General features: G+C 48.9%; 1 protein-coding gene across 3 annotated transcripts in view; it reads right to left on the bottom strand.

Moving 5' to 3' along the window:
- CALN1 (calneuron 1) overlaps positions 1-20,287 on the bottom strand; it is a 143,900-nt gene that overhangs the window by 112,313 nt on the left and 11,300 nt on the right. Inside the window, exon 2 of one of the 3 annotated variants that reach the window (XM_088530135.1) lies at positions 14,111-14,309. In XM_088530135.1, the coding sequence (XP_088386261.1) occupies positions 14,111-14,236 (126 nt within the window). In that variant the 5' untranslated portion in view covers positions 14,237-14,309. Of the gene's footprint in view, positions 1-4,509; positions 4,645-6,204; positions 6,338-14,110; positions 14,310-20,287 lie in introns of those variants that run through there. The other 2 variants (XM_088530136.1, XM_010222814.2) reach the window with 2 other exon arrangements.

Below are 20,287 nucleotides of genomic sequence, written 5' to 3'. Positions count from 1 at the left end.
GCCAAAACATTTAGGTTTTATAATAGGACAATTAATTACTCCCAATAAACGTGACTTGTGCCAAACCTCTTCTTTAAAGGAAGCTTTTGGACATCTGGTGAGGGTTCATTTTTAAAAGCAATAGCTGCTAATTCCTACAAAGTTCCCTAGGAGCCACGAGGACTGGAGCCATCAACACAGAAATGAGACAGAAGGCAGCTGAAGTGGTAAGGGCAACTATAACATTGCAATAATTTTAGGATAACTTGGGAAGGATCATAGTATAAGATGCAAACCAAGAGAGGCACAAAGCATTTTCCCACTCCAGACATTCAGGGCTCTCAGTTTCCTTGTTAAAGCATCTTCCATACAGGTATAATAGCCCTATTTTAAAACAGGAACCAGACTGAAATGCCTCATCATCCCAGTTTGGTTGCTGGGATGATCAGCTAACTCAAATGAATACCTGCCATCAAGAAGAAGTCTCCAGAATCACCAGGATAATGTTGTTAATATCACTATTATTATTTTGGGGTCAGCAGTAGGATATGGTGACGAAAGGTTCAGACACTACTGCAGTGGTGGCACTATGTTACAGAGAAAACTGGAAGCTTTATTTCTCTCTGGAAGTACAGGACATCTAGCACTACTGAAGAAGGCTACTGCAGCATCCACCTACCAGGTCCATCCTACGCAACAGCAACCGCTGTGGTATTTAGCTGCTTCTGGGAACGTTTCGGCATCGCCACGATCCCTGCACGTGCTCCGCAACTGGCAGGAAAGGACCACCCCAAAGAGAAAGCCCTGCAGCTTGAGGGCCATAACGAGCTTCAGCCCTCCCTGCAGTAAGCAGGATACAGCACGTGCTGGAATGCCTCGTCATCCGAGAGCTTAATTCACACGGAACCAGGTCCTGTTGGGGAGAGACGCACAGTCTTAAGAAAGTCTGAACGTCTTTCTTTTGGGGCTACTGGTCTTTGGAGGATTATAGCAAAGCTGTTCCAAGAAATCAAAACGATCATTTCCTGGAGCACAGTCTTTAGCTCTCAGGGTGGCACAAATTACAGCATTCTTATTTTTATTTCTGTATTTATTTGAAGGAAATGTACAACAGAAATCTGATGCTGGCGGTATTTTAAACCCATGAGCACTCTGTAAACAAGCTAGATCCAGAGAGATTTGCATGTTCCTTCATGAAACATAAGGAGAACCACCAAGACTGAATAATTGAAAACAGTTACGTGGACTTCATTTTCTTGTTTTCCGCAGCTTTGCTCTTGCGCTGTCTGCTCACAATCTTAATACCTGGCAGGGACAATCAACTACTTGGAATCTCATTTACATAATAGACGGGCCAACAGGTTCCCATAGGGACATACTGCCCTGGAGGAGGTCACCAGCATGCAGAGAAAAAACACAAAAAAAAGAGAGAGAGAGAGGACATTTTTCTTAAACTGCAGTTTTTAAGGGGTCAAAGCAGCGTATCTAAGATCAAAGATGAATATATATATCTCAGAGAACACATACCACCGTGACATTTTTTATAGCATCTTTTATGTAGACAGGTCTTCAAACTCTTTGCAAAGCTTGCCAATTAGTTGTCCGAATATAGTGTCCAGGTCCTCAAACACATGCCCCGGGGGCAGAGGTCCCCCAGGGGCTGCAGCCGCCACCAGAGGCGATGGCAGAACTCCAGCTGCTTCCCCGGGAGAAGCCGTGAGCATCCGCAGCGCTCGCTCAAGCCGACGGGTGAGCTCCTTTGCTGTTTGCCTAAGGCTTTGCAGGACGGGGTAACCCTTCAGAACGGCCAGTGCGTCTACGCAAACAGCAGTGCAAACACAGAGGGACAAGCAGGACCTCGTTCAGGAGCGTCAGGCTCGGCATAGCTCATTAACTTCAGCGAGGCTCTGCCCTACTGACCTCTCTGCAGAATCAGGCCCTCAGCGGGACGCGACTGCAAGCGCAAGGAGAATTTAGTTTAGTAAGGAAATAGGCCAAGCTGGAGTTGGGAAATAGGCAAAGAGGACGTCGGTGGCATCCTTGTGCTCAGCAAAGGGACCTGATGGATGCCCACCTTGAACAAACTTGGGCTCTCTCTCACTTTCTTCTTTAATCTGCCACAATCAGCAAAGGAGGTCCCATGGGAGGTGTTTGCATCTCTCTGCACACCCGTGGCCACCACGCTGCCACCGCTTCATCCCATGGGAGGGACCTCTCCCAACTTCCACAGGTGAGGGACCCCGGGCAAGCCCAGCACATGTTCAATTCAAGAGGCAAAAGCGCGTGATTTCGGCGGTTGCTGCATCTGCAAATGACTAAAACTGCCCTGCAGAATGATTGCCCACAGACGGCACGGAAAGAGCCACCAGGGAGAAACAAGCACCACGATGAAAATACCGGAGGACAAGGAAAAGTGGTGGCTCACAGAGCTCCAGACCAGCAGCCACCCCACGCACCCTGCAAACCCGCGGGCAGCCGCGCGCCGGGGACCGCGCGCACCCACGGCATCGCAGCGGCGGAGCGCGGCGCCGCGTGGCGAACGGGTCTGAAACCCCCGTCCCGATCTCACGGCGCAGCAATTTTGTACGAGAAAGGGAGGTTGCTGCTCGAAAGCCTCAGCCACGAGCAGCCTCAATGGCAACGTGTTTCAGGTTTTCTTTTATCATGCTGTAAAAATGGATGTGCAATTAGCCCACTGAGCCTACATAAGCAGATATTAAGTTTGAGGAACGAAAGGGCAGTTTTAGAGCCACCCACAGAATGCAGCACAATTTTCCATGTCGCACCCATACTTCAGGTTCAACAGCCTAAATCCACACTGTGATTTTAATTACCATTGTTTAATGCCTTTATGCTGAGACATATTTTTACATTTTGATGCTTTTATCAAAGTAGGCTGCATTTAATTAAAAGCAGCACCGCAAATCAGTTTGTTTTTCTTGCCCTCTTTTCAAGATAGCCCAAGAACTACCCAGCATTTACTTGAGTTTCTTGCTTACACTTTTAACGCCAACCACATTCGCAGTTTAAAAATACAAGTAAAACTGCCTAGTTCTGCAAAGCTCCTCCCTAGCTACCAGTCCCTTCAGTTAACAGCAGAGCCAACTAATATATCCCGTCTACTGTATAACAAGTGAGTAAAACCAACTTGGTATTGCTTACAGAACCCCTTAAAAAAATCGTTTTTGTTTACATTAAACCCACTTGACTGAAATGAAAGCTCTCAAAGACATTCTGCATTCCCAATGCACTCTGAAAAGACCCTGCCTGTCTCGTTTTACGTTCCCTACCACATCGCCTGCCGTATTTCACACTGAATCAATAAAGTTGTATGTGCAGGAATCGACTCAAATGATGTTTACTGGTATTTCTAATAGAAACAGTTCCTCAATGGGTATTTTACTCAGCTGACAGTAACTCTGGAAGGCAGAGCATGCATAGTGCTATCATATCACTCCTGGCTGAGCAATGAAGTTAGCTCATTTAAAGCAAAATAAAATGCGAGGACTTGCATTGCATTGCAACTTACAGAGCACTGCTTTCGGGAGGCTGCATTAGCTGCATGGGACCAGCCATTTACATGCAGTGAGGCTGGGATTGGTTCTGCTGAAGGAAGGAAAGCCTGGACAAGTGGCCACAAAAAAAAAAAAAAAAAAAAAAAAAAAGCACTGTTGTTTATAGAGCCACCTCCAGCCATATATACACACCTATATACTGTGCCACGGTAGGAACCAGCTGCATCAGCATAATCCCAAAGCACGTTAGGATTGGACAAAACCTGCATGATAACGAAGCCGGTGAGAGGGAATGCGAGCATGGAGAGAGGAGGCGCAACGCTGCTCCCGGCACAGCCGGGCTGCAGCGGGAGAGGAAGCAGCTTCTGCTCAAATCAGCCTTTACGCCAACTCTTTTTTTTTTTCTCTCTTGAAGGGGGTCTTTTTCATTTTGCAAGGCCAGGCACTGAGAACACAGAGCTGTTTGGAGGGAGCTCCCGATCACTGAGGAAACCCACCCGTTTGGAGGAGCCTGCCCGGATCCTGCATCGCGGAAAAGTTAGGAGGACGCGTGGCGAGACCCGCAAGGCGTCCACAGCGCCGGAGCGCCCGTGGCAAAGCCGGCTCCTGCTCACCGCAGCCTCCCAAAGGGCCATCCCTGCCCTCCTCACACTGCCCAAAAGTTTTGCTCCGCGCAGGTTTGGCCCCGATCCGCCACACTCCCTGTCCCCGCACATGCATTTGGGAGCCTGCCTGGGATAGGAGAGCCACCTCCCTGGAGCTAGGACAGGTTATTTATCCAGAGGTACAGCCATATGCCAAGGGAACGGTTAAGGAGCAGTTAAGATGGGGAAATGGAGAATATAAAGCCTCTCCTACCAAATGCAAGGGGAAAAAAGCATTCCCTGAAATAAGCAGTCACACCGGCACACACACGCCAGATGGGGAAAAGACACGCGCAGCCCCCTTCTCCCTCCCCAGAAGCAGTCAGCTCAAATATTCTTGGGGAAAAAAATACGGCATTGGGAATTCTTACCTGGTAAAATTTATATCCTGGGCTACCCGAACCTCTACAACACCAGGCTTTCATTGGGCATTTGCAAGGCCAGAGCAGCAGATTATTTCAGGTCACAGAAGTTTACAGCCATAAGGAAAGAAAGAAGAGAAGGAAAAAAAACCCCAAACCACAAAAAAACAATATGACCCATGTGATATCCCTGCAATGATAGTCTCATTACAAAAAAAGACGAGATGAAGGAGGGGTTTCTGCTTGCTCTAAGGCATCATATGGAGCTTAATCACAAGCAGTTACGTATATGGTTCTTTTGGCCTTCAATCAAGTGTGTCATTTCGGTGGCAGCTGCCTACGTGATGTAAGCAACCTGGGTGATCGGTGCGGTGCCAATCACAGCCTCGTGCATCGATTCCACAGCTGAACAACAGGGAAATGCTATTTCCCAGGAAAGTCACAGATCCTGCTGTAGCCCAGCACCCACAGCGAGGGAAATGGGAGCTCACACCTCTCCTTTAGCAGAGTTACAGACCAGCACAGCCCTAAGCGAGCCCTTCCCACCGCCGGTCCTATTCCCCTATCCTTTGCTCACTGAGCCTCTCTATATCGCGACGAGTCTGTATCACGAGAGAGAAGCTTGCAAGGTTGCCGGTGAATCAGTGCGACGCGGTGCAGTGTGCACTAAGGAGGATGCTGCTGCTTTAGGGAAAACAGGGAAACTTGGTGGGTGGAAAAGGTCTGAGCTGCTGGTGAGTAGCAGGAGAAACATCCCACTCGGGACAGCAGGAAAGCAGGGCAGCTTGGCCTTCCCTAACGCTTCCCTTTTGCTCCTCAATTGGGTAAATCGGAGGCAACGACTGCAAACTGTACCTTAAACCGGGTGATTGAAATGGGATGTGAACTAAAATGAAGCAAGGCTGAATACATTAAACCTATTTCTATGCACGGTGTGATAGGCAGGACCCCCTCTGGGAGTCTTCTTGTTGGTGACAATGGCATCAAAGTAGGAGCTTGGGGCCAAATCCTGCCATCAGGTGCATTTGTTGATTTTGATGGCTTTAGTAGGACCTGCCTATTCAAACATGCTCTCCTTGGCATGGGATCTTCCTCCTTACCTAACCCTGCCGAGGGTAGGACACCGCATAGACACAAAGTCGTTATTACATCACCCACATTATTAATGAGGAGAGGGCCCCAAAACATTTTTTTTTTTTTAAAAAAAGGGCTCTCTGGACCGCAAGAGTGATGTTACGCTGCTCCATGGCAACTTGCACCCCCCCTGCCCCATGCACGTGTGTGTGCACGTAGCAAGAAAATAATAATAATTCTAATACTAATAATAATAAATAGAGCCACAGCATCCAAAAGCACATGCAGGGTGCGCGGTACCAAGTACTCCTGCAAGTGAGTGGAGGGAGGGAGGGAAACAGCCGGACGGGGGGGACGGATTAAGGGGGAGACGGATGGAGGGAGGGAAGGATGGAGGGAGGGATGGGGGGTCCTGGGGGTGCATGGGGTGGTCTCGCGGCTCCCCCCCCGCACAGCCCCGCACGGCGGCCCCGCCGCCCCGTCCGAGCCCCCGCCGGCTCCGCTGCCCTCGGGCCGCCGCGGCCAACAGGTCGGAGCCGCCTCCCCGCGACCCTCCGCGGGGGCGGCCGCGCTGCCCGCCCGGCGCCCCGGGGCGGGGGACGCGGCGGCTCCGGCTCCCCCCGCACTCACCTCTCCACCGGCCGGCTCCGCCGCCACAGGTTCGCTCGGCTCCGCTCCCCCCTCCAGATCGCTCCTGGGCGAGTTATTCAAAGGCAGCGGAAAGCGAGGGGGGGGGGGCAAGGGAGGAGGAGGAGGAGGGGGGGAGGCAGAGAGAGGGATGCGAGCGCCGAGGATGGCGGAGATCTCCGAGCGGGGGGGCAGAGAGGAAAAATCGCAATAACAACCGCGCCGAGAGCCGCGGCGCTCAGCGGCGGAGCGGAGCGCGGCGCGGGCGCCGCTGCCCCATGGCCCCGGCGAGGGCGGCGGCAGCGCCCGCCCGGGAAACACCCTCCGCCGCGGCCCACCTTGCGGCAGCCCCCGCTAACCCCTTCCGCGCCGGCCGCCCCGGGACGCCGCGGCGCGGGCCGGGAGCTGCCGCGGGCGCCGCTGCCCGGGGGCTCCTGCGCCTCCTCGTCTCGCTCCGCCGCCGGCTCCGCTGCGAAGCGGTGCCCGAGCCCAAGCGGTCTGCGCTGGCCTCGCCGTTTAGTGGACGCAAGGGGATTACGAAGTCGGGGCTGGACCCGCCGCGAAGTTCAGCCCTCGGAAGGTATAAAGTCAGGTGGGGGTGTAGGAGATCAGGGGGAACTGCTCTTTTCTTAGAAAAAGCAATAGAAAAGAAGAAAGCGTGACCATCTCCAGTGCTCCTATACACACAGTGGGGTGTTTCCATGACCCCCCCCCCGCCAGCGCCGTTTCACCAGCCCGGCCCCCTGCAAGATGCCCAGGAGGACAGGCAAGCAGAGCAGATAGCAACAAATCACCCCACAGCTCGAGGCGGTGCTGGCACCTCCAGAGGGGCAGAGCAAGTGCCCGAAGGGGCAGAGCTCTCCCGGCGCCCTGGGCTTCGCGGCTGAGCCACAGCTCACGCCGCAGGTACCAAAGACACTGCTCCTCGCTGGGGTCCTTCCCGCTGCCGGGGCCCAGCAGAGCCTCTCCGGCTTTCCTTTTCCCTCCCTGGAGGTGGCAGAGGCACATGCTCTGTGGAGCATTGCCTGGTTCTGTCAACCCCACGGGGGAAAAAAAAAAAAGCAGGGTCTGAGGAAAGCCAGAGCAGCGTCCAGTCAGTGAGGTGAAATTGAGCTAAAAGCCAATTCGGGCTCAAGCGGTGGGGAAACAGTCTGAGGGCAAAACCAGTTGGCTGCAGAAGAGATTCCAATGGGAAGCTAACACTCGAGTCAAGCAGAGCAGCCTGCACCGGGGACGGGCCCAGAGAGCCCCCGGCCGCTCCGGCAGCGTTCCTGCAGTTCAACGGGCATCGCACGGCGATGGGGCCCTTCGGAGCACAGCGTTGGGCGGGCATTTCCAAGGTGGTTAATTCACATCCTGCCTGTGTTGTACCTGCCTGATGCTAAATCCTTTCCCTCTCAACCGTCTCCTTCCTTCCCTTCAGCCTGGTGGGTCATGACTTTTCCCATGTTGGGATTTTACCAGTAGAAGGAACCTGATCCGCCAGCTCAGGAACCACAGGGAGGGGAATTATTTTTACTTTCTCTGCTCCCCACCCATTTTCCCCAACTAGTAATCCAATCTCCATCAATATCCGACTTTTAACTGCTTCAGCCAGCTCAGCTGCACTGGCCAAACCCTGGATTTCTGCATCCCGCTGCCCCTGGCACAGTGAAGGCAGAGCTTGCCACCATGCTGCCCACTTCTCCGATGCAGGGATCTAGGAACCCTTCGGTCCATTTCAAATCCTTGGGAATGTGCAGGACAGGCAACATCCTGCTGTTTTCCATCTTTCTTATACTATTTGCCTACCTGTGCTCAGCAAGAAGATAATTCCTGCTCTGGCAGCAGAGCTGTCAGCAGCATCCGCGGAGGGAGCAGAGGCTGCGTGCGGTGCTGCTGCTTCAGAGGACACTCGGATCCAGCTCTTTGCATTCTTCTACCTCTCATTTCTTTCATTTTTGTGCAGAAAAACTTCTTCATGCAACTTGCTCCCCTGCAGCCTGGCTGCTTGCAGGAGTAAAATGGGGGCAAATGTCCTCAGCTGCATCATTCCCTTTCTCTAGCTGTATTTCCTTCCCTTCAACCCTTGAAGATGTTAATGCCAAAACTGCCCCACCATTAGCAAAGGCCCCCACCCTCCTGGGTGGAAACGTGAGCTGGAAAGCCAATTAGGATTACATACTTATTTCTAAAGGTTAAAGAACGAAAGTCTTATTTACTCCGACTTTATCCAGAGCCTCTCTCATGGCTCCAAATCCACGTGCACGTAAATGAGATCAGACACCGGCCCCTTCCTCGTTTTGCGTCTGTCTGTCACGCTGCTGAGCTGACCTGTCGAACCCTCCTTTTTTAGGATCTATTCCCTGCACCAACCCAAGGCACAGGGACAGGCAGCTCCCCGAAGCAGCGGTGGCCCCGAGGCCACGGAGACGGCTCCCTCCCAGATCGCCAGCACGACATCTGCGTTACGCTCCCCAAAATGATAGGGCAAGAGACAATATAATAGTAATGTGACAAAGCAGCACGCAGGAAAAATTATTCAGGGCAGGCAAAGCTGTTGTCAGAGACCTGCCCTGTGGAGACGGGCGAGAGCTGCCACCACCGCGCTGAGCCGTCACTCTGATGACGAGGGATTAGGCTTGGTGCAATTTGCCATCAAGCTGTTGTGCACCAGTCAGACTGAATTTGGGTGCTGCCCGGAGGGATGCTCAGCAAACCTGGGGCCGCAGCGGCGCTGGGAAGCTCCGAGTCTCAGCCCGCCAAGGGAAGCGGCGCTGAGCGTGACGGAGAAACACGGGGCAGGCAGGGCAAGGATGGAATGATGTTAGAAGCAGACGGTGTCTTAAAAAGCAGCTTCTATATTAGCTAGATATAAGGCTTGTAGGGAACAGAGCAGTCCTCAGATAAGACTGACCTCCAGTGACATTAAATGGCTTTGCTCCATTCACGAATGTCCCCTGAAAATAAAACTCAGAAGAGCTCTAAGGTCCATTGCAGGGATGAGGCCTCCAACTAATCCCCACAGCACTGGGAGATTTTTAACCACCTACCCAGGCCCGTTTTAGATGTCCCCAGAAACACCTGTTCCACCTAATCGGTCTCATGAGCAGGATAAGGGTTTTTTAAAAAAACTTCAGCCTGACTTTTCATAGTGCTTAATTTCGTGCCATTATTTCTAATTAAACATTTTGTAAAAGGCATACAATTGCTCCCTAGCCTGGATTTTCATATTCTTTTAATGACAGTTAATTATACTCCAGGAAAAATAAAAAATAAATTTTTATTTTTTCCCTGCCTCCTTATTCATCTCACTTTTGTCCTGCATGGTTTATTCTGAAGTTTAATTAGCACGTTTTAAAACTAAATTTTTACATTAAATCACTGCCAAGTGAGCTGCGCCCAGGGAATTACCAGAGTTGGGTGCAGTCTTTATGCCAACCTATTGATCAATTGATTGATCGGTTATTTGGGAGAGGGGAACGGGCCAGCTGAAGCCTATGGAGACCTAAGGGAAAGGGCTATCAGCTCCTCAGTGGGACAGGCCATGACATGGACCTCGGCTGGTTGTACTGTTCTTTCCTGAGAAGAGGATGGGGCAGGGTGCTGGTCACGGCAGCTGAAAGGTGCAGGCCTAAAGCTACTCAAAAGCCTTGTGGAAGGTAGAGCCTACCCTAACAGCAGGCTTGGGCCGCCCTAATCCTGGCAGACTTGTGTCTCCAACCCTACCATCTGTCTGGATCCAGGGTTTCATCTCAGCCTATTAGAGAGATTGGGGCTGGCTGCAAACATCAGATGTAGGCATGGGTTTGGCACGCATCCATCCCTTTCCTGCTGTCTCAAAAGCCAAGATTTTGATTCAAGCTCATCTGCAAATGCTAAAAAAAAGCTTCAGTTTTGCAACAGAGTCCACCCCTAGTGGAGTCCATCACAAAACAAGACCTTTGGGGAGAAAAAAACAAAATGAGAACTCCTTTTAATTACATTATCTCAACAAACTAAAGCTATAGACAAATGCGATGACACCCACAAAAATCTGCTCACTCCAATTGAGAATCTAAACACTTGTGGCTTAGCTGAGGCCAGAAGAACATACTGTAGAGATGAATGTACGTTTACTCCTCCCCACAAGCAAGCTTGATATTCTTGAGCTCCTGCAAGAGGTTTCTTCTCCAAAATCAGCAGAAAAACCCATGTGCGAGAGAAAAGCACCTCCTGTTCATGCCTTTCAGCAGGCTGGCTTTACTCTTCCTATTTACACAGGGAGATCTGGCACTCTATGTAGTAAAAACGGATAAGGCTTCAGTCCTTAGCAAGCCCACAAAAATAACATGCTGCTCCATGCGGGCAACGCGAGGCAAACAAAACCCGAATCAACCCCAGAAAATTCACAATGAATTTCGGTAGGAAGGTTTTCTGTTTTGTTTTGCTCTTAGAAAGATAGCCCTGTAATTTAATGACTCATACGTTCTACATCCTTTGTTGCTTTTCATTTTCAACATCTTTAAACTGTTTGCGGAGCTCTTGCTTATTTTTAGACTTCCCATCAGTGAAAAGACACATTAGCTGGTTCAGAGGGGAAAAGCTCCATTGAGACTTCTGCATTTGGGGTGTTAACAGGCAGATTTCCTCGTAGCCAGGTTTTTTCTTCCTTTTGTAGTTCACTTCTGATCAGAGCAAGGATTTTCAGGGGAGCCGAGACTGGCTGTGACCCTTTTGCTGCCAATAAGGGCTCTTGGGCATGGGCTGAGATTTGGCCAGAGAGGGGAGGAAGAGGAGGAAGGCAGCAAGGAAGTGCAAAAGGGGGCACTCACTTGGCCAGGAAGAGCAAACAGGAGCTCTGGGCGGACTATTCATCTTTCCCACTCTTCAGCACATCAGCAGGTCTTGGGCCATGCCCAAAAAGGCCCCGTGACCTGTGGCGTAGAGGTGGATTTCCAGTAGGCAGCGCGAAAAGAGCAGCATTCTTCAGCCCAGTGCCACCCCGTTCTTCTCCATGCTGGGGCAAAGAACCATGAGGGGCATTCAGGTTCCTTGGGGAAGTCCAAAAAAATTAAAAAATATTTTTCTCTGGAAAGAAAGAAGTATTTGATCTTCTTCCAGAAAACTGACCTTTCAAAAAAGAAAATGCGGTTTGAGTCAGTTAATAGATTTGGGGTTTGCTTTGTTTTATTTGGGTTTCATTTACAAAACCTAACATCTCCTTTTGGTTTGCAGCTTGGAGGTGTTATTTTTTTTTAATTTTAAAAATAAAGGAAATTTCAAAATGAAAATTGGCTCCGTAGCCCTCCAAACAAGGCATTTCATTAAAAAAAAGTGCCAAATATACTGCCTGCTTCTCATTTTTTCAAAATTTTCATTAAGTCAATCAACAAAGGCCTCCAAATGCAAACCACATATTCACCGAATGTTTGAGCCTCCAGATGTGCATTCCTGCACCTTCCACGAGGGAGTCTTCAGCCAGGCATCTCGATGCCCAGAGATGACCGAGGGCAAGTGCCATGCCCTCAGTGAGAGCGAGGCACCGTGCTGCCCTCACCACGACGTCCCAGCGCAGGTGAGGGAGGGCAGGACGCTGCTCCCTGCACAAGGGACAGGAGACAGAGCCTTCCCCGACAACACGGGCTGCTGCACAGGAACCTGAATCGGATCTCCAGGCATGTCCTGCGCACTCCCAGCCCTGACCCGTCCACACAGTCTGGGTGTTGCCGTCACAGGCCACCCTCAAGCCATCGATGGCACAAAGAGGACGAGTCACCTTCCCCATGGCCGCCCCACAGCCCGGGCTCCGTCACAGCACTTCAGGCTGCCAAGCACAGAACCATCTCCCAAGCCCTGAAATGATAACGTTTATTTGGCCAGCTCCAAGGAGCATTTTCCAGGACACATTTGTAATTTTGCTGAAAGCTGCAATCCTAATGGATGACTGGAAATATTCCACGGTTCCCTGGCTGTTATTCCACCCAAATGTCATGGACGGGTCTAAGATGCCCACTCTTTGTTCTGCACCGTAAGACTTACAAGAAGGCAAGGAGGTGTTTTGTGGCTTACATTTGTTGAGGTACATCCTGTCCACTGCTGTTTTCTGACTGAGCCTTTAATGTGGCTGAGCTATCTGTAGCATCACCACATCTGTGCAGCTCTTCCCAAATATAACACAAACTAGACAGTGATATAGTAATATATCTACAAAGAGAGATAGACTCTATGATTATAGATCTCTATCCAGAATAACCATGACCCCGGAATAAAGCTCTGTGCTCTGCTCTGTTTATTATCAGTCTCCAGCTTCGTATCCACATGAGGCTGGTACTCATCATCCTCTGGAAGAGCCACCACTGCCTCCCCATCACCCATTTCCATGCAAGGTCCAGCTCCCTCCCTTGTGCTCTCAAGCTTTCCCATTTTACAGTTACCACTAAGCTCAAGAAAGCTGTTTTGCTACTCTAAAACCTCAGACACGAGGAAAATCATCAGCAAGATTTGGGGCAAAACCCAGAATGAAGCGTCACACGCACCAACTATTGAAGCAGGCAGCAAACAAATACCCAGTGGACATTGCCCATCACACCAAGCTGAGGTCCTCAGAGCAACACACACCACATGGCTTTGCTCAAACACCGATGAGTTCAACTCATCAGTTCACAGCTCAAAGGAAGCAATTCTGACAGGAGCTGGCTCAGGAAACGGGGCTCTCGCACGCAGATAGCAACATGCAAGGATAAATGTTTGCAGGCTGGAAGGTGGACAGTGTCAATAGGATTAGTTTGTTCAATTATTTATCTTGCCATATGCCCAGTCACTCAAACCACAAATCCGAGCCATCAGCCGTGAACACCTGGCAAGGAGTTAAGTAATTTTCCAGTTTCTGGGCAGAATAGCTGGAGACAATAAGTTGATTTAATCAGTAAGTATTTGGTTCCAGAGATGTTGCAGCTTTAAAAGAAAATCTTGATATATTTTTTTTAAATTAAATCCTTTCTATATTACAGTTAGCCTAGAAAAAATTCCAAAGCAGGTACTAGGCAAATTCTTTGTGGATACAAGCATAAACAAGACCACCATGTCCTTCTGCTTGTCTGCAGGAGACAAAAATCCTCATTTAGAAAGCATAATGAAAATATAATTCTTTTATAACAACTGCGTGCACTGTATATTGTTTCCCTGGGAAAAAGAAAATGTAAATGACTGAAGTCCACCAGTGCCATCAAAAATGTATTTTTTTCCTTTAAGTATCTCAAAAGTATCAAAAAATATGAAAAAATATTAACGACTGCTAACAGCTGAAGCAGATGGTCTGCTGCGAATCCCCACAGCCTCGTGCAACTGTGAGTCAAGCCATTTTTCAAAGCAGTGAAAAAATCAGTTTCCAACATTACCAGGTTTCCAAAGACCTTTTTGGACTTCCCGGCTGATTGCCGACAAAAACGAAGGTTTGGTCATACTACAGATCTAAAATCCAGACTGTCTGGTGTCCTCTCTTAATGTGAGCATAGATGGCGTGAGCACAGTTGTTTGCAGCTCTGTCCAAAGAGACGTTTTCCCTGGGATGAGGTTTTACTGAGATTTGAGCTAATGACCAGTTTTGCTATTGGATTTCCAATGCACGTATTCCTTGCTGGAGCCCCGCACCATCTCCAGCGTCGCCACCTTCCCTCCCCACAAAATCCCAGCGACCACAGACTTTGGTCACCTCCCCACTGAGCCCCCTGTCCCCATGCTAGGCCATCGCCATCACATACCATTTATTCACCAGAAATCCCACGCTCACCGCAGCACTAGCAGCCCCACGGCTGCTGCGGGAGGTTTGGGCAGCCAGCAGCACTCCCTCCCACCCCATCCTCCTGGCGTGCCAATTGCCCTCGGCAAGCAACACCCCTCCCCAGACAGCTGGTCCACTGAAGGGAATAATTTCAGATTAGAAAGACACTTGCCAGGAGGGAAAATCCGGTTGCTCGCTCCTCTGTCGTGGTTCCTCCTTCTCCCCAGGAGACTTGTCCCTTTGGCCACCTTCATGCTCCGGCTGCCCCTCTCCATGTTCTTCTATCAGCCCCATCAGGCAGATGAGACGGCAGGTTCTGGGAGATGTGTGAGCACATCATGGGGACATCAAAGCCAGCAATGTGACTCTGTAAGGAGTTGACAGAAACTTACTGCACATACTGTACCAGTTTATCATTTATTTAAACTCAATCTTTCAATAATTCATGCCAGCCTTTCACTGTGTAGCAGGACAACAATGGCAGGAGCACAGTGACACAGGCAGTGAATAACCACATCTGGAACAGATGTTCAGTTCTAAATAAAAGCTGGGTTTACAGAGAATGTTAAATGCCATGGGAATAGTGTGCACTGGGACGCAGCCCTGCTCCTTCCAGGGGGCAGCGATTTGCTCATACGTTTTGCAATTCCGAGTGAGCACAGATCAAATGAAAAATCCAGGGCTGGATTCAGCTGCAGCCCTGTAGTAGCGAGAGATGAGAGGCGCAGCATCTGCAGCCGTATCCTCAGGAGCACTGTGCGGATGCAGGCACGCGCCCCTCGTTTGAGCACACGTCGCTGCGACGCCCCGGGACGCTGCTGGGCAGCGGGCACACCGGCAGCCACGCTCGGGAGCAGCAAGCGTTTCAGCATGGTGTCCCCAGCACGCTGCGAGGAGTGACCCTGCCTTCCTTGCACGGGGACATTACAGCTGCTCCTAAGAGCGAGCTGGATCCATCCCGAAGCTCCCACATTTCAGGGACCAAGGGTGCAAGTGCCTTGCACAAGAGACACCAAGAACCCCTATCAGCTGGCTGAGACCAGCATGGGTACCGTGATCCAGCATGGGTCACTGGAGCACTGACCTGTGCCAGGCACACTGAGCCCCCACGCAGGGTGTCACCTTCAGCCTGCATCTCTTTCCCATTTGTGACACAGAAGTCCCAAGACTGACCAGCACCTTCTGCACCATGTCACTAAACTGCTCCTATCCATCACCACATGAAGTGGTACGACGTCTCCAGCCCTGACAAACGCGCTTCTCCTGTCCACTGCCATTCCATAGACTTTCAAAAAGAACATATCCCATCTCCACGGGACCACCTTTTCCTGGCTCCTCCTCCTCTTTGGTATCCATCTTCAGCCGGTGTCTCCACTGCCCTTAGTGGATTATCCCCCATTGACTCCCATCTCCAGTCCCCCGCTGGGATGTCAACTCATGCCTTCAACCACCTGCAGCATCAGCCTCCATCACACTCCTGTTACATTTCTAAACAAGCACTTTATTCCTTCTCCCATGCTGTTTCTTGGGCTTGGGAAGTGCCCTGAAACTATCTACATATGTACCTTGTTAGCCCTCTCCAAATCAAGCACATTAATCTGCTGGTATGCGGAGATCTACCCTGCTCATGCCAGCCAAAATTACCTCTCTTCTCTCTTGCATTTGTCACTATCTGCCTGACCTTATAGCTTTTTTTTTAATGCTTTGACACAATAAGTTATTTACTATTTTGTATGCAATTGTACAGCACCTAGCTCTTTTGAGGCCTGACACAGGAACAGACTCTGCTCTATGTCAGTCCTATTATTACTGACTCCTTGAGATTTCACTCAAGCCTTGGATTTGGTCCTTACATTTGCAGCTTTTATTGCAAATTTTCTTACTAACAATGTCTGGATCTTATTCTTAAAAATGAGCTTCACACTTTACCCTACTAGCCAACCACTTAATCCTAGCAAGAAATTGTCTTTTTATAAATAATGGCTGATCTTCAAGACTGGTTGACTAATGAAATAACTAATGTCATTAGGAGCCCATTAATCAGTAGTGGCAGTGAATAAGAGTGCAAGACTGTCAACTCTTCCTAAAGGACAAGTTAAGTGGAGCTCTAGGGAAATGGCAAAGCCCTTTGCAACTTGGTGCCCTGGTGTCTGCATTTTCCTTTTTACTTTGTTAAAGTGGCAAGCAATCATTTTTGGTAGGTTTCTTCGCATGAGGGATCTGGACTTGTGCCATTTCATCAGCTGTCCAGATTAGACCCCAGTACTCAAGAGATTTCCATTACATTTACAGTCCTGCTGAATTTCACACATTAAGGAACCTACTTTCAGCAATTACTTCAATTCCCTGGTATAGAACACGAAGTGAGGGAGGAATCCAGAAGGCCACTGTCTACAAACACTTCTGATCACATGAAAACTGGTGGTAGGAGAACGTAACACACATCTCCAGCAGGTTTTTCCCTTGTGAGCCTGTTCCCATTCGAGCTAAGTTTCCCCAGAAACATTCCCAGGGGAAAAGGGCTTGTTGTGTTGTAACAAATGCTTCTAGTTGTCATGGCAGTGGGTGTATAGCAGGAAAACACTAAAGCAGATTTCAGACAGAAAGATTTGCACAAAGTCACCCCTCGGAGAGAACAACCAGTGGGGTCACACTCGAGAGTGTGAGCATCTTTATTAGTGCATATTAGTCTTGATGTGTATGTACACCCACAGGAAATGTGGCACCCTTGGGGCACAGCGTCTTGTATCCACAGTTATAAACATCTCCCAGGGGACTGCTCAGCTGTGTTACCTAGAGCTCACAAAAATTCCCATCTATGTCTTACGGAAGAGATCAAGAGGATTAAACAGGGATACCTGGAAAAGAGCCATTCAATCCCTAGTTAAATGGCAACCAGAGTTGCGGAGGGCCTTTCCTTATGCTGAGCTGAGAGCTCAGTCTGGGGTGGGAACAACACGGGAGCCAGCAGGGACGCAAGTTTCCTGCTCCAAATAGTGGTTGGTCTCCCACCAAGTCCCTTCCTGCTATATGCATAAAGGATACCCCAAGAAAACCAATTTTACCCTTTCCTCTTTGTTTGAGATTAGGGGCCAGTAATGAACACAGTGTGGCCAGGAACAAAGACTCTAAGATGAAGAAAACTGTATTTTAAGCAGCCTTAGAGTTATGGGGTTTATTTCTTGCCAGCATTAATTATATATCTAACAATTCACAGGGAGAAAAGATGTATGTAGTCATGAAAGGAGCTTGAAAATGGGCACACCATCCCAAATCTAGGGAAGCTTCCCTTAGTCCTTCCCAATCTCCAGCAATGCTGGACTGCAGCATTGCGTCCGCAGGCAGTGCAGAGTGATACTCCCCTCAACTCAGCACAGCTGAGGCCATATCTGGAATTCCAGGGCAAGTTTGGGGCCTCCAGAACTAGATCAAAGTCAACATATTGGAGCAAGCCCAGTGGTGCTTCACCAAGATGCAGCATCACGTATGAAGAAAGGCAGAGAAAGCTGCATTTTTCCAGCCTGAAAAGGGGAAGAGAAATCCAGATGTGTTCATCTGCTTAAGGAAGCATTGTAGTGGAGACTGAACCAGACTCTTCCCAAAGGCACAAAGGGAAAGAAGGAGCAACAGAACAAGCAGCAATGGAAATCTGAACCAGCCATAAGAAAGAGCTCATGCTTGTGCTGGAAAAGGTCTGACTTCAGCATTAACCTTTCTCTGGGTAGGGGCTGGTCTAGAGGCTGCAAGTTCTAGTCCCTCTGCCCAGTCCCTCTGGCCTTTCTCCCCCTGCAAAAAAAATTTTCTTCGTTTTGTAGAATTAAAATAACCAGGATAAGAGAACCTTGAAAGAAATAGCCATCAAAAAAAAAAAAAAAAGAAAAAAGAAAAAAGAAAGAAAAAAGAAAAGAAAGAGGCATAACAGGACACATCCTCCACATTCACCTTCAACCCATCTCCCATCTCCACTACCCAAACAAAGCCCAGCATGGAAACATCGGTTCTACAGCAGCTTCATCCCTGAAAAGGTTAAGAGGCAAAGCACAACCAGCCCCATTGCCTGGCCAAGTACCGCAGAGCTGCTGGCCCAAAGTTCACTTTCCTCTTTTGCTTTTCACTCTCTCATGCCAAATGTAAGAACCTGGCCTGCTTTGCAGCCCACTTTGCCAACATGAGTGCAGTGACTCATTCAACAGCTCTTCATCACAACACATTCTTTCAATGGGACTTCATTTTGGATGGCACTGCCTTAAAAATGTGACACTGAAGAGACGCAAGAAATGCATAAACGCTGGTACAAAGTAAAGAGGGGGGGACCGGTGGGGTTGTGTAAATGCAGGTGGTCACTAACTCTTTTACATCCACTGGCAGATAACCTGTAAGAGAAGAAACCTCATTCAAAGGAAAAAGAAAGGTCCTCATCACTTCTTCCATCAGACTGACACCTCTTCATCTTGGGGAATTTAACATCTGTTACATAACTCAGAGAACATGTGGTTATTTTCCAGGTTTATTAATAGCTTGAAATCCAGGACTTAAAAATGAAAATCAGCAGCTGCTCCAGACTTCACCTCCACGAGAAGTAGGTGAGAGCAGGTAAAATGGCTGGCTGAGGGTCAGGGCTTCCCTTCCCTCCAAAGTTCTTCATTCTGAGCTATAAAGGACAGTTTGGACTGTGTATCCATGGTGCCGAGAAATCTGGATTTCTAGCTTTCCTTCAATATGTTTTTCTTTTGTATCTCCTTTCTCTCTACCAAATGAAGACACATTTTACTAGAAGAGGCAGAGGGGAGAGGATTACAGGTATGAGAAGGGGCTGAAAGGCTACAAACAGGAGCAGAGGGAGACATCATCACTGGTCCAGTGCACGTGCTTGCGCGGGTAACCCCATGCTCCTTGGAAGCTTAAAAATATCAGGCAATTCTAAAACTGCCCTGCTATCTCCAGCCTGCCTAAACATCCATGACAATATAGGGTCATACAAATGAATCATCTTCCCATTCAGTGTCAGAACCTAAAGTTCATCTTGATCAAAGGCCAGACTTACATGATTTTTTAAGCAAACAAAGGAAATATAAGCCTGACAAAAGGTTGCAAATAACACAACACACTTCATTTTCTGGCACTAGGTAAAGGCTAAGAAGACTTGACAAGAAAGACTAGGTTCATCAGACACCCCTGCTTGCTAAAGGGAGAAGGTGGCTATGATATGTCCCATGTGCTAAGCTCCAAGGCCAACTCATGAGAGACAAGTGACACGTGCCCAAAAGCTGGATTCAAAACAGCAAAGCACATGACCTAAACATCAGGCTATCAGAAACCAAAGTTGTTCTTTTCTGGGTGCAATTACAAGAAATGCTTAATGCTCACTAGTACAGAAAGCAAAGCTCATACATTTCCTTGTACCAAGAAAGGCCAGACAGTAGATTGTTATTCCTTCATGTCAGTGAATATCTAAATATTTATATAGCAGCAGGAGAACCTAGAAGAAACCCACCCAGTGACACATTTCAGCTTGGAGGTTGGGCAACTCCAGTAGGAAGCAAAAGTCCTTGGCTGAAGGCTTCCTTTCAAATTGAGTGGAGAGAACTTCAGCCAACGTTTTCCCACCATCTGACTCACAATTGGATCAGCAAAGACTGGCCCATATCCCTGGCCCCCAAGACAATTAATCACAATCTTTATGTGGTCAAGAGCCACAAGACATTTGTCAGGCCCCTGGAGCTTGGGAAGGGAGTCAGGGAGGACCTACCCCACAGGCTGGAGCTGGGCCCCACTCATGTTTGCAGCTGACTCCCAACAGCTCCAGCAGACCCTGCTGGCTTATTCTCTCCCAGAGCAGAGATATGGGTTACTCAACCCCACTCCACCCCCTTGTGAATCTCCCATGCAAACTAAAATGATCTGCTGAAAAAAAAGCAAGTGAAGCATTCATCTAAATCTGAAATAACAAATGCTGGAATGGTTCAAACTCAAGAACTGTTTCAGCTGATTCAAAACCAGTTTCAGACCAAAAACAGAAGGTACCATTAGGGTGGAGAAAGAGCTTCATTTTGTTATTCTATATATATATATATATTTCTCTCCTCTCCCTTTCCCTGTAGCTGCCTCTTTCATTCCTACACAGCTACTTTACAGGCACCCCCTCATCTTCTTCCTGCCCCCCAGTTCCTTTACATCTCACCTCACTGACCTGAAACAGGTATTTCCAATTCTCTCCCCTATAGCAGGTCTCTGAGCTGAAGATTAAAACTTTCCTGGGAAATTCTTCATAAGGAAAATTCCTGTGGAGTTGAGGGCAGTAAGGAGTCATTCACTCACTGTCTGGAAACTGCAATATCTACAACC

This window comes from Tinamus guttatus, unplaced genomic scaffold, assembly GCF_059628265.1.
Source record: "Tinamus guttatus ecotype Peru unplaced genomic scaffold, ASM5962826v1 Tinamus_guttatus_pri_ptg000356l, whole genome shotgun sequence".
NCBI lineage: Eukaryota > Metazoa > Chordata > Aves > Tinamiformes > Tinamidae > Tinamus > Tinamus guttatus.
Note: the sequence above shows the minus strand (reverse complement) of the source record. Positions and strands in the feature narration are given on the sequence as shown.